We start from the raw sequence: 15,690 nt of genomic DNA on the forward strand, positions 1-15,690 counted from the left end.
CTTTTATATTAGCTAAAGTATCTGCTGTCTAAACTCAAAAATATTATCCATGTTTTTCAGTTTTCACGTTAGTTCAGTTGTGATCCACTACGCTGCATTGACTAATGAGAAACTACCAGATGTCCTCTTTTCTATTTGTCTTGGTTCAGAACACAAGTCTTTACAATTATCATGGATATAACATATTATTATATCCTTGCTTAAAACTTGTTTTTCATACTAAATGTCACTTTGGACGACCATGTCGTGAAGCATTAAACTAAAATGACCTTCTCAAATAAAGCGAGAAAAAGCATTTTCGTGCAAACTTTAAGCAGAACAAAGCAAAGCATTTTTATTTGAAGTATTTAGGAAGAAAAGCCCATTAACCTAATTAAGTAGATACATTAAAGGTGTGTACTACAGATCTTAAAACATTTAATTTTAATTAATAGCCTAGCCACATTACAGTCACGTTTGGCTATGGAAATCAAATTACAAACGTCAACAGCGCCAATAATGGGTCCTATCCAAAATTTGAACAGTTTTGAGCTTTTAAGCAGAGTATGCGTAATTTATAGGAGTGGAAACTGGCGCTAAGGTTGACAAGACAAGCATCAGGGGTATCTAGAATATGGCGTTTTTCTTGGCCGTTTTTCAGTGTAATTATTAGAGTAAAATTAGTTGAATTAGTGTAACTGGCAAAATAAATATAGCAATAAGTGTCTGATCTCAGTTCCTGACAAAAAATTACCAAGCTTGAAAGAAAATGTCAAGAAACGGCTTTTTTTTCGGGCACAAAATTTGTAAGGGACGAATAAGAATTAATAACAAAAGATTTATCTGTCAGATAAGTCAGGGTGAATATACGATACTATTAAGCAATAGTTGGGGACAAATTAGTCTTGATAGAAGCCTTTCTAACAAATTTTCTTGCCATACTCCTGTAGTTCAAGCGCAACATTAAAATGCTTATCAACAGAAAGGCCCAGATTCATGAATAAACCACATTTTTCGCTATTTTAACGGCATATTTGTGCCACAGAAGTTGACAATTAAAATGACCAGAACTGGGTTAGAAAACTTAAATATTCATGTCAGTATATCTCCATGTGCAACTGTTTCCCTAGTTACTTTCACCATTTCTAGGGAAAAGAATGAATCAAAACCATTTTGTACTCGCTTGTTAGTAACGTAGTCAGGGGGGGGGTCTCGTCCTCTCAAAATACTTAAAAATATATCATTTTTGTTGTGGCTTTCAATAGAGGTTTTTACCAGTCCCATCTATTCTTAAACTGTGTAAAATCCTATCAAAATAGGATTTGGACCATGTGATTATCTCTCATCTCCATATAAGTATCCATTAAATTAGATTTTACCAAGTCATGAACAAACCCATTGAAATTAGTAAGTATTAGCTACTGCTTCAGCAAGCGAGAAACTTACAATGCGGTAAGTTTGACCTGATTTGTCTCACATATCATTAATGGTACATGAAAATTTAGGGGGGAGGGGTCACTATGAAAAATGCACTTTGATAGCAATTTTATCTAATGGATTATTAGATAAACTGTATCGGCCTTTCGAAGGACAGAGACATCTTCAGAATTAGAAACAACGTTTTCAAGTCTGAATGAGCCCGTTGTGAATAGCATGCATTAGTGAGAGCGTTTCGCTAAGCGAGGAACTTACGATACAGTATGCGATGCGATTTCATGACCGTTGGAATATAAATTCTGAACTTGGCTGTAGTCAGTCCACTCATGTGATACATAAAAGGTGGCTTGGATTGGGCAGCCATTTGGATTCTTGCGACCTTTTTCGAAGAGATCTTTGTAAAGTTCTTTATTAAGGTCGTTTACAGAGTCATCAAAGGTGAGGAGAACGATCTGTGGAACCTCTTCAGCAGCAAGGTCATCTGAAATTAGGTACTAAAAAGGTAAATTTTGTTTCTACTATTCTTTTAAACTGGCTGTCACAATAAGTTGCCATATAACCTTGAATTTGAGAATGTTGGATTTTTCGGCTTTTTGCAATTATATAGCTTCTGAGTTTATCTAATGTTTCAGGAATAAAATTCTGTAGTATTAGATATCAACCTGAAACTGAACGAAAGGGGTCAACTAATGTTTAGGATTGCCACGCATTCTAGATATTTTGTTGAAAGCAAACTTTATTTTCAGTATGGCTTACCATCTTTTTACATTAAAAATGGTAATATTAATATTACTATACACTTAAAACTAATATTACTATAATATTACTATATTACTATAAACTAAGAATTAGAATTTGTGGAAAGGAAATTTAGATCTTTGGGATGCTTGGTTTTCTCTTACGTAAACAAAGGTCACCAGAAGGTACATTTAATGAATATTCCAAACGTAAATCTTACTGCACTAGAAACTACGTGGACAACCTTCCATATCACTTTAAAAACATCTAGTTTTTGGCAGAGTAAAGTTTTACTTTGCGGCTGTTTTACAAAGGCATTATTATGATCTTAACTAATCTTGTTTAGCATCTAAAGGGCAATTCAGACAAACTGCCATTTCAATGCTGTAGCAATAATGACAATCATAACAATCAACCGAACAATCATGAACAAGATTAATAAATTTTCGACGAAAACAACAAAATAGACCCAACAGTCCATGCTATGCAAAACTTTTATTCTGCCTGAAAAACTGAAATTCCAAGTGACACGGAGGCCATCCTTAACCTTAACTACAGCATAAACTCCAACAACAACGATCTCTAACTAAGGTCAAAAATCAAACAAATCAACACAGCAAATTACCAAAAGATAACCCTGCAAGACTTTAAACGTTTTTCACCCTCACTGGTAGATTTACAGATTACTATATATTACGTCCAAGGCCCAATCAGCTAAATTTTGAGATAAATATTGATAAACTGGAATTTTTTGATTGAATAAGAGAAAATATTTTTAGATAATATTTTTATATATATATATATATATATATATATACATGTTTCTTCTAAGTAAACTATACTAGCATAAAGTGTTTGTAATAATTCCTTGATATCAAGATTATGAGAAGATGTTTGGGTATGGGACTAAACTCGATAATTCAGAGGGACATGTAATAATCTACAAGTTAAAAGCTCTGGCTTACCTACTTTCTGTGGTACAAAAATTTACAAATTTTATCTTTCTGTGTATTTTCGTATTTTATGTTATGTTTATTTAGTAAGTTTTCAATTTCAGTTCAATTCTATTTATTCAAATAAAAAAAAAAAACACACATAACACCAATAATAATAAAGATCCTAGAAGCCAACTTGTTAAGGACCGTAAAAAAAAAATCCCAATATCTATCTCTTCATTTTGAATAAAACCTACCAGTCAGGTGAAGAAGAAAGAATTACACGGAAGGACCAACAAGACTACATTGCTTCACACAAACTTACGATATTGTGTGGGCTGCAATTTCATGCCCGTCATAGTACAAACTTTGAACTAAGCTGTAGTCAGTCCATTCGTGAGAGATGTAAAATGTCGCCTGAATGGGGCAGCCATTGGGATTTTCTCGATCTTTTTCAAAAAAGTCCTTAAAATGTCCAATATTCATATCGTTCACAGCGTCATCGAATGTCAATAAAATTATTTGGGGAGTTTCTTCTAATGGTAGATTTGCTAGATTTTAAGGAGGAAATATGTACTATAAAAACAATATAAGGATAGAAAAATGCATACTAGATAAGATATAAGATACATCCAACGACAATAACAATAATGTCAATAGCGTCATCGAATAACAATAACAATAGCGTCGCCAAACGTCAATAGAATTATTTGTGGAGTTTCTTCTAATGGTAGATTTGCTAGATTTTAAGAAGGAAATATATACTATAAACAATATAAGGAATAGAAAAATGCATACTTGATAAGATATAAGATATATCCAACAACAATAACAATAAAAAATGAACAAATACACGACACTGATCCTCACAAAGGCTAAGTGATTTCTAAAGAAGGTGAAGATAAGTGTAGAATTTAAACATTAACTCGTAAGCAATATAAAAAAATTTAAATAAAATTCTTAAGCTTTATGTCTATATATATATATATATATATATATATATATATATATATATATATATATATATATATATATATATATATATATATATATATATATATATATTAAAATTTTACCAAGTTAAAAATGACAAAGCTATTAATTTTTTGAATTTTCTTTTTCCATTGGCACTACCTTTTCAAAATTGACCATTGCTCAAAACTGTAAAAAATCTGATGATAAAAAACAGAACACAGAAAACTTAATAAATAAATTTAAACTGCAATTCAAATTTGAATTACTCCCCCCCCCCCCGACCACAGTTGAAATTTAGAATCTTGAAAAATTTTGTCAAAACTAAAATAAGCCTACATAATTCGAGCATCTACAGAAACGGGTCAGTATTCTCTGGTATATCTTAGCCTTTATGGTACTATGTAGCTAATTTTTAATTTTCACTGTCATTTTCACTTGACTCGGAAAAATCAGCCCCAACTTTGCCCAACCCCCGTATTTTGACTAAATTGCACCACTACACAACAGATTATAACAACCCTGATAACTTTTTCATTGTTCTAATTCAAGTGACTGTTATAGTCATCGATAATAAAAAAAATAAGTCCATAGCTAACAATGCAGAGGAATTCACTTCTACCTCGTAGATCTAAATAGGTCAACACTTAGGGACAGGGTGATATATCAGGAGATTATCAAGAAGGGTAGGTCGACAATACACAGAAAATAAACGACAAAGGAATAGGAAAAAAATCGTTATCGTAAAGTGTCTTGAACTAATATCCTCCGAAGGCATGGGAGGGTATCTTAGCCATTTTGCAATAGTGATACTGATACTGTTGATGAAGAAAGAACTATTTTCCGAGAAGCTGTTGAATATACTTATGCTTAAATAAAGTCAAGAATCAATAAGCGCTTTAAGATGAATACCAGAAAAAGTTAAAAAGCAGACTCGATCAAATTGGCTTCTGAAAAGTACATCCATCTCTCTCAGTCCAGCAAAGGTTCAGAAAAAACTTCATTTTTCTGCATGGGAGACATCAGCCTACTGTTACGACCACCAAATATCCATTTTAAAACCAAAAAGAGAACCACTTATTTGACTGGTGTCACTTTGCGGAAGTCAAAACAGATTAAGCAAACTCAAAGCCAATAAAATCATAATAAAATACTTTGTTTTCTAGTTATCAAAGTAATATTTCTGCTCTGCTAAACCTATAATGCTTTTTGTCTTCAGTATAGCACTAGTTTTATACATAGAAGCTGCATAGATAGTAGATAAATAATTTTTGTTCATTTTGAGTTTTAACTTATCTTTTTAGTTCTATCGTAAAAAACTTTGTTTTTTGTGTGTTATACATTGAAAGCACAAGGCTCTTTAATAAGTTAGCCTTACATCATAGCCACTGAAAGCAAAAATCTTGAAGTAAAAAAAAATCTGGTCTAATCGGTTTCAACGACAAAGTGTTGTGTGAGTAACAAACTTTTTCTTTGTTTCTTCACAATCGATTACAAAACACAATAGTTTATAAACCATCGGAACTGTTATAACTTTCTGCAAGAAAAAGATTTCCCCCAAGAAAAACATTAAGACGTTGCTTAAGAAGTTTTTAAAATGCGATGAATTCTCTTTCTCATTCTCTCAATCTCCCGTCACCTCACAGCTTGGATATCAGTATACAGTTATGATTACTCTTATCTTGCCCATGAGAAGCTTTTTGGTACAGAGATCTGAGCTTGGTGCCTCCTCCAAGCCCGCACTCCTACGCGTAGATCGTACTACTGCTCTATAGGAGGGAAAGCAATTTTGTTTTGTTGCACATCAAGGTGAGGGTAGAGTACAGCCGGTCTGCATGTAAAATGTTTAGTTACGATTATTCTGCAAATTAGGAAGTAAGAAATAGCCTAAATTATATATTTCCCATCTATTCTGTCACATTTTTTTTGTCTTGTCTCGCGCTAAGCTGAAAGATACTAACGAAAGAAACCGGTTCTACAGTGCGTCAATGGAGAAACAACTCGAGTGGTCGGCACTATAACAGACAAGTATCCAAATTGGTTTGATTAATCCCTACATCCTATTCCTTATACCTAGATAAGGAAGTTTTCAAAATGTTGATTCAAAATAACTCCGTCGCCACTATCCAGAACAGCTAATGAAGCATGCATTGTAATTTGAATAAATAACCAATTAAAACAGGAAAAATATAGGTGTCTGATCTTGAACTTGGCCCAATGAACTTTGCACTAAATCGAAACCCGCAACAAAATGAACATAAGCCAATCAAGAAAGTCTTGTTGCTTTACTACATCATAAAAGGGTCGTTACAAGCACATACTTCATGCTATATGGCACATGTGTAACATGACTTAAGAAAACCTTGTAATATTTCCCAGCAAATTGCTGATGCACATCTGACAATTAGCGAAGACTAGTTTTAACCGTAGATTTATTAATTGAATAGCTGGCAGATAAAAGAAAAAATAATTGCGATTCGCAAACAGGTAAATAGCCATTACAGTGGCAAGGAGGGGTCTTCCGACACCCAGGAATTTTAACTTGTCACCCTCCCCTTAACTAATTTTTTTTTCTCATCTAGCGGTTAAACATACAATTAACAAAACTCATTTAAAATGTTTGCATGTTTGCCCCGGCTCAATAGTAACCGAAACACTAAAAAACGGAATTTTGATATCAATGGATATATCAAAAATCGGATCGGATTTTTATACTGATTTTAAATGTATAAGCTTTCATCAAGTTTAGTCCTACTCATCAAAAGTTAACAGCCTGAGAAAATTTGCCTTATTTTCGAAAAAAGGGGGAACACCCCCCTAAAAGGCATAGAATCTTAAAAACAAATTTTAAGTTTTTTGTTGTTTTATAAAGTAGACTTGTGAGAAAGAGTCAAACTTTAGCGTAAAGAGCGGGGCGTTGAGGAGGGGACAGCCCCTTTCATATATGGAATAATTTCTGTTCGTTTTAAGTTTTAATGTCGCTCCTTACTTTCACTTAAAAAAAAACTTGTTTTTTTTTTTTATTTAATCTACTGTAAAAGTTCTCTTATGCTTGGTTCTGTACATTAGTAAAATTTTCCAGACTAAATCACCTTGGTAATTGCCTGTCCTTGCTTATGTTTTCGGGAACAACTTTTAGGGGGAGCACCCCCTAAAAGTCATAGAGCATTATCAGAATCTTAACAAATCATTATATAATCATAGAACCTTAATGAAAATCACACCATCAGATCATAACTGTAGATTTATTAACTGAATAGCTGATAAATAATAGAAAAAAAATACTTGCGATTCGCAAACAGGTAAATAGCCACCACAGTGGCATAGAGAAGTTTTTCGACACCCAGGCCGAATTTTAACTTGTCACCCTCTTCTTAACTGATTTTTTTTCTCTTCTAGCGGTTAAACATACAATTAACAAAACTCATTTAAAATGTTAGTATTAGGGAAACAAAGTGAAGGGAAAAGTAAATCGTCCATTTTGAAGAATTTGTATGTAAACATTTTCAAACAGTTCGTGGTAACGAAGTGTAAGCAAGGAGTGACCCTGCTCAATAGTAACCGAAACACTAAAAAACGGAATTTTGATACCAATAGATACATCAAAACAAAATCGGGTTTTATGCTGATTTTAAATATACAAGTTTCTTCAAGTTTAGTCCTGCTCGCCAAAAGTTAAGGGCCTGAGAAAATTAGCTTTATTTTCAAAAAAAGGGGGAAACACCCCCTAAAAGTCATAAAACCTTATCAGAATCTTAATAAATCGTCATAGAATCATAGAATCCTAATGAAAATCAGACCATCAGATTCAGCGTATCAGAGAACCCTACTGTAGAGGTTTCAAGCTCCTATCTGCAAAAACGTGGATTTTTTTTTTTTGCCAGAAGAAAGACCATGTTTGCGTGTTTATTTGTTCTTTTCTCCAGGGTGATCGTATCGACCCAGTGGTCTTAGAATATTACGAGAGGGCTCATTTGAACGGAAATTAAAAGTTCTAGTGGCGTTTTAAAGTGACCCAAAAATTGGAAGGCAACTAGGCCCCCTCCAACGCTCGTTTTTTTCGAAAGTCACCGGATCCATTTTGTTCAGCATAGTCGGAAAATCTAATAACTCTGTCTTTTAGGACGACTTAATCCCCCACAGTCCCCGGGGGAAGGGCTGCAATTTATTAACTTTGTCCATTGTTTACATATAGTATTGGCTATTGGGAAGTATACAGATGTTTACGAAGGGGGGATTTTTCTGGTGGGGGAGGTTAGGGGAGAGGGTTACGTGGAAAGATCTTTCAATGGTGGACTTTTTCATGGGAGAAGAGAATTGTCCATGAAGAGGGCACCGAGTTTCTCAGCATTATTTAAAAACAGTCAGAAATTAAATAAAAAAACAAGTTTTTTCAACTTAAAGTAAGGAGCAACATTAAAACTTAAAACGAACAAAAATTATTACGTATATTACAGGGTTTGCCCCCTCGTCAATACCTATGTCTTTACGCTAAAGGTTTTTTAGTACTTTCAAAAGAGCAATATATTCTAATTAAACGGCCTTTGTGATTCAGGGGTCATTCTTAAAGAATTGGAACAAAATTTTAACTTTAACGTCAGATTCTACCAGCTCGCAAAATTCCAACTAATTTAACTTACTATCTGATATCAAAAACCTTATCCAGGGGGTTTACCGTGTTTGACCCCCCCCCCCCTCCAAAAAAAAAACTTCTGTCTGACTCATAAATAGTAACAAAATGACATTTAAGCACATTTTGATGAGTGTTTTAAAGTGTTTTGCCCCCCCCCCTCCGAACCAAAATCCTGGATACGACCACACTGGTGCCTGTTCAGATAGTAGAGGTCTATGGCTGGTGACAAAGAAGAAAAACCGCAGTGAGGTTGCCAAGACTTCCAATGGTCTTTAAGCCGATACGTTTATAGATGAAGCTGTTAAATTTTAATCTGCCTAGAAACTGTTTTAGGTTTTAATAAACTTCTTAGCGTCAGAGGATAAACGCCATGTGGTGAAAGCTAATTAAGTCACGTTAGTCAATGTTATTAGAGTGAACGATTATTTTTTTTTTATTATTTTTAAACGAAGTTGAAATTCTACAAAAAAAACAACTATTTCTTGAGGATGACAAAGTTAGAGCAATTTCTGATTCCTCACATCATACATTTTATGATTCATCTACATTGTCTTTTTCTTTTGGGCACTATAGTCCCTTGCAGGGGCATTTGTGGTCTTTCCAAGGATACAATAGGGATCCTTAACAAACATTTCTTTTTCATTTTGTTCTAAAAACAGAAATTTTTTTTAAACATAATCACTTTACATAAATAATGAAGAAGACCCCACTGCCTTCCGATCATAAAAATATAAAAAGCAAAGAATTTACTGAAAACAGTGGATAAAATACTACTTAAGTGAATGCTTAGGATATATGACTAAAAACTGTTTCCAAAGAAATATTTTCAGTGAGTTCGATTCTTGTTGATATATATGTTTTACATTTTGTATTACATTCTATTATATTATACTTTGTATATATTTTATATTTGCATGTATACCTTTCTTATGTATATTTGTAAAATATGTATTACATTGTGCATATATTTCGGTCAAGAAAGCTATTTGTCATATAGCAGAAATATTCACACAGGTTGTATCTCTTCCCTGTCTTCAGTGAGGGGCGCGAAACTCTCCATGAGGGGGAGGGTAGTTTTCCGCAGGAGGAATTTCCGCGTTGAGTTTCCGGGGGGGGGCATAGACCTGCTAAAAATAATTAGGATATTTTGGTATAATTTATGGAGCCCAAAAATCGAATTTAACAAATTCAAAGAAAGCCCTTGACGAATTCAGTTAGTCACCGCCAACAATAGTATACACATTAGGACCTTGTAATGTATTAGTCTGAGGGCATATTTTGTTCCTAAAGTTTATGCATGCATTTAAAACGAAATTCATTTTATGTTTTACCATATTTGCTCTTATTTGAAATTAATCGTGCAAATTAATTTTTATTGCAAATTACACGGGTCTCTGTAATCAAAGGCCGAAGAGATTAAAATCTTATTTATGGCTATTTAATGAAAAGATAGGCTAATGATAAAAGATCATTTTGAATGGAGCTCGAAAAGAGAAGCACAGAATGGCAATGTCACTCCAACTTTTTTCGTAATAAGTCGAATGGAATCAGCAAAAAAAGTTAAGACAATGTGAGACGTATATTAGTTAGATAGAAGATATTCCTTTATACGTCAAGCCAAAAGCGACACTAGACCATTTTTTGGGAAGTGGCAGTAGGTTATACCCGACTAGTTGGTCGATTTTATTAACTATTTTACTGACCAAAATACAAAACAATGGGTTGAAACACGGCATTCACAGCACTTCACAAATCAAAATCATCATCAACCCGTAAAAACCATTACGGGGGGGGGGGGCTTCGATTCAGTTTGCGAAAGCTTAGCCTAAAGGTAATTTATATTAAGGAAACAGTCATTTGGAATTCTATAGATTTGTTTATTCTGTAAAAATGCAACATAAACATTACATAGAGAAGAAAAGATTTTTTCTTAAACGACGATTTTCAAAACAGTGGAAAACACAGTAAAAATCCAAATTTAAATTAGATTGTTCAGCTTCACATTTAGTAGCTAAAAAATTATGACAATTAAAAATTCATTTTTGATTTTGTTTTATCTTCTGGTGATGTGAATATACGATTTTTGCAACGTTAAAATCATGATCCAAGTTAAATAGAAGAATAAATACCGGAAGGGGTTAGAAAGTGTTCTAGAGAAAATCAAAAAAATTGCAAAACTGCCATGTTTTATAAAATGCATAAAGAAGACGCAATTTACTGAGATCTTTATCTCCCACAAAAGTGTTTGTGTTCCCCCTCTCAGAACATTTTTTTTCAATTTCCAACGACAGAGAAACAGTCTTAGAAGCATATTGACACAATTTTTGGATGTCAAAATACTAAGAAGCTAAATATAAATTCAATAGAAAATATCCTCAGTAAAACGGGTTCCATTGCATAGGACGGTAGGCTATGCAGCAAAATCAGTTTTACCCAATAATTGCTTAAGAACCGTTCTTGTGATTCACCCCTCCCAATTTTGTGAAATCGTGAATTTTGTGACCCTGGTACAAAATAATTGACATGGATCTTTTTTACTTATCCTTGATATTCTTAGTAAGGACGCACCCTACACTCTCCCGCCCATAAGCAAAAAAGAATACAATGCATGCAATTTTTGTAAAAGCCGAAAGCCCCTTAGCTAATATTTAACCGAGCTCGCATATATATCCGCGCAGCAATTTAACATTAAAGTGGATTCTGAGATCAAAGTAGCGCACGCTGAGCTATAAAATTCAGATTTTTTTTTACTTTTCATTTTTTAAATTCCGTGAAATTTCCAGCCAAGACACTAGACATTCATTAAAAAACAAATTTTTTCGACGTTACCAGATTCGTTTAGTGGCATCATGATTACACAATAAGCATATACCTAGGTTCAAGGCGACATCCAGGGTGTCTACTGGGTTTAAGCCCCCCTCCCCCAAATTTTGCATAATTTCCAAAAAAGTAACAAAAATGCACATTCTTTAAGAATTGGAACTTAGTAATTTTAAAATGCGCATTTGTGCAAATTTTTGATATTCTGATTTATTCACGTTTTTGATAAGGCTATTGTAACGTGGATAGTTATTTTATATGGTAGATGCAAGTTGTGTCTATTCACGACAGCAACATTTGTGTCAGATTGGTAGGTTTCTTAACTTCTTTTATTCCTGCTAAAAAAAGTTGATACCACCTGATACCATGATACCACCTGACAGCTGCCACCCAACATCAAACATTTTAGTTTTGTCTTGCAAGGATTAATACTAATTGGGAGGGGGGGGGGGTATAGAAACATAGGTAATGCCAGGGCTGTATCCAGGATTCTTTTTACAGGAGGGGTTAGGGGGTACAAAAGGATGTATCAGGAGAGTTACAAAAGGATATTCTCGGGGGGAGGGGTTACAAAAAAGGGCATACAAAATTTGTTTATATCCCTTTTTGTTACTTTTTTACGATTCAGAAAAACATTTCGGGGGGGGGAGGCGAATCCCATAGCCCCCTGTATACGACCTTGGGTAATGCACATTTTGGTACTTCATCCGTGTTGATAAGCATAGAAACTGGCTCTCCCCCAAATAAATTTCTAGTTGCGTTTTACAACTGATGTTTACTGCCAAAACATTGATTGACGCCTCTGTCTAAGATTTACGATTTGAAAAGATGAAAACTAACGATTCATTTTCTTATGAAAGTATTAATGTATTAATTATGAAAAGTATTAAGCTATAACTAAGCTTAATACTGATGATCTTATGCTAAATTCGTTTTTTGTTTATTTCTAACCAATCGGAATATTAATGTTATCTTTGTACAAGCGTTTTCATGATAGCTTTATCGAATCCAAACTAGTTTCTGTACTTATCAATAAGAAATAAGTGTGGAAATTATCATTACCTGTGTTTCTATCGATATGTTTGTAGGGGATAGCAGCTAGAATTTAGCTTAAATTTAGAATTGGAACTTAGTAGTTTTAAAATGCGCATTCGTGCATAGTCCTTGTTAAAATTCGTATTTGTGTTCTGTTTAAATTCGAAAAAGTGTGATACAAAACTTTACTAACTTAAACCACTTCCATTGCTAGCCTCCCTCCCTGAATCCACGTAAGAGGTCGGGTCGCTTAAGCTGATCGTTATGCAATAAACGATTTAAAATTGATAGTTCTGTTGCATCCATCTGAATAGCTTATTTATTAGCCTATTGGGGTACAAGCCCTTCCTGCCTTCTCATTTTTCTTACAACCATTCCTCGCTCTGGTTTCCAAAGCCAAAAGTGAAAATTAAGCTTGAATAGATCCTCGTAAGGATTAGTGTTTCTTCCAATATGTTAGTTTGTTATTTCTAGCGACTATTTGAAATACCTCAAATACTAAATGAAATTATTCATCAGAAACAAGCGAACACTTTTAAAAAAATAGACAAAAACGCTTATCTTGACCAAAATGTTTTGCTTGGAGACACCAAATCTTGTTGTCACCACCAGCCTGTAATTTGTTGGTACAAATCTTGTTGGTTAATTTTGTAAAAATTTACCTAACATAAATCTTATTGGTAAATTTGGTAGAAATTGGTAAACAACTACCAATAAATCTTGTTGGTAAATTTAGAAAAAAATGATAAAAATTAACTAATAAATCTTGTTGAAAGATTTGGTAAGAATTGGCAACAATTTACCAATAATCTTGCTGGTGAATTTGGTAAAAATAGGTAAAAATTTACCAATAAATATTGTTGGTAAATTTCAAACCAGCAGAGGTATGCACACAACGTGAGAACTGTCGAACGAGCTACAGTTTCGGTAAACCTAGCTATCAAGACCTACGACCAAGGCCACAACCGGGGCAGGAGGGGAGGTACTGGGTTTGAACCCCCCCTTGAAATTTTCGTCCGATGCGTAAAAACATAACGAAAATGCATATTAATGAATTTTTATTGAGCTTAATAAAGTTTTTTTTACCCCCTTTCCGAGCAAAAATTCTGGATACACCCTTGCCTACGATCCAAGAGTATAAAAAATTGTCAAAAATGTTATTTCAATTTAGTCATCAAGCATTACCTGGCAAAATCCTAAAGTTGTTATGCTCTTCTACAATAGCAGAAGCCACGAACAAAGATTCTACGGATCTAACTTTTTGCTATTAAACAAAAAAAAGTTCTTTTAACTGAAAGTAAGGATCAACATTAAAACTTAAAACGACCAGATATTATTCCGTATATGAAAGAAGCTGTCTCCTCCTCAACGCCCGATTCTTTACGCTAAACTTTGTTATTACTTAAAAAGTACTTTTGTGACAAAGAGACAAAATTTAGCATAAAGAGCGAGGCGTTGAGGAGGGCCCATCCCCTTCCATATACGGAGAAATTTCTGTTCATTTTTAGTTTTAATGCCGCTCCTTTCTTTCAGTTAAAAAAAAAATGTTTCTGAACGTTTTTCAACTAATGCAGGTTCGAATTTGGCTCACCTTACATGAAAATTTAAAACGGAATTTGTTTAATTCTGGCAATTAATTAATTTTGGCAGCACTCCTCCGTGGAAACTTCATCCCACGTGTTCAAATTCCCTCTAGATAGTTCCATCCTCGCTGAAATCCCCAACACTTCCCCATAAATATCTTGTGGACGATTATGCCTAAAAAATTCTCCTTGGCATACTTACATTTGAAAAAAACCTTTAATTTCTAATCGGTTTTTTGATCACTGTGGAAATGCCCCCTTCCGTGACAGTGTTTTTCGGGAAATCCAAACACACGGAAAATAGCCTCCGGATAATTACCCTGGAACATCTCTACATGCAAAATTGAGTTGGTAAAGTTAATGTAACACGATTAACAAGAATTTCTTTCAGGAATTCTGTCAAATCTCCCCAAATTAAAATTTCCCCTACAAAATTCACCCCCGGGAATTTTACTTCCCAAGGAAAATTATCCCCATGGAAACCCACCCTAAGCAGAAAATCCCCCCACGAAAAAAAAACGTAAGTATTCTTCCCATTAACAAATACTATGCACAAACAACAGGCAAATTTTATAACTTACAGGCCTCTCCCCACGGGCTGTGGAAGGAAATTTTACCTTCAAAGACATAGTTATTAGATCTTTCAACTATACTGAACAAAATGGCTCTCATAAATGGCAGTTGCTTTCCAGTTTTTGGTCACTTAAAAAGGGCACTAGATCTTCTAATTTCTGTTTGACTGAACCCTCTCCTGATCTTCTAGAACAATTATTTTGATACGATCACCCCTGAGAAAAACAAAACAAAAAACAGATAAACGCGCATCCCTGATCTTTCCTCTGGCAAAAATAGTAGAATTCTACATTTTTTTAAATATGAGCTTGAAACTTCTACCGTAGGGTTCTCTGGGACGCTAAACCTGATGGTGTGATTTTCATTACGATTCCTTTAATTTTAATGCAAGGAATTATATTTCAAAATCCATTACTATTTCAAAAATCTGGCAAATTTTCTCAGGCTCGTAACTTCTAATGCGTAAAACTAAACTTAATGAATTTTATATATTTGAAGTCATCATAACAAGCTGATTCTTTTGCTGTATCTATTGATATTAAGCCGGGTCACTCCTTACTTAGACTTCTTTACCACGAACTATTTGATAAAACATTTTTGCTTCTTTGATACCAGATTTTAGTGCTATGCTGTCAGTGGCGCTATTGGATTAACTCGAACTGAACTCGTTCAAAAAAAAATCAAAGACCCACTTCTATTCAGTTTCATTCTTGTTTTGCCTAGTTAGAGTAGCCAAACTAAATGTCAGAGAAATACTTTACGTCTTTTCTGTTGTTAGATACCATAGACTATCAATTCTTTTTTTGATTTGTTTTTAAGCTTACTTTTCATTTTTTCTATAGTCTATGAAAATTTTCGTGGTTCCAAAATTATTCGGCATAAATTTGCACGTTTCTAGCGGGATTAGTTTAGCTTAATTTTGAGTGTGTACACAGAAGTTCAGATGACTAGCATTTGACTAAAGTGGAAAATTATTGGCCAAGAT

At 34.0% G+C, this 15,690-nt stretch overlaps 1 protein-coding gene across 4 annotated transcripts in view; it reads right to left on the bottom strand.

Moving 5' to 3' along the window:
* LOC136036058 (uncharacterized) overlaps nucleotides 1-15,690 on the bottom strand; it is a 159,797-nt gene that overhangs the window by 12,851 nt on the left and 131,256 nt on the right. For 3 of the 4 annotated variants that reach the window (XM_065718016.1, XM_065718014.1, XM_065718012.1), the window contains one exon: nucleotides 1,672-1,897. In XM_065718016.1, coding sequence (XP_065574088.1) covers nucleotides 1,672-1,897 — 226 coding nt within the window. Of the gene's footprint in view, nucleotides 1-1,671; nucleotides 1,898-3,414; nucleotides 3,641-15,690 lie in introns of all 4 variants that reach the window. The other variant, XM_065718013.1, reaches the window with a different exon arrangement.

The sequence above is a fragment of the Artemia franciscana genome, chromosome 15, assembly GCF_032884065.1.
Source record: "Artemia franciscana chromosome 15, ASM3288406v1, whole genome shotgun sequence".
In the NCBI taxonomy this organism is placed as follows: domain Eukaryota; kingdom Metazoa; phylum Arthropoda; class Branchiopoda; order Anostraca; family Artemiidae; genus Artemia; species Artemia franciscana.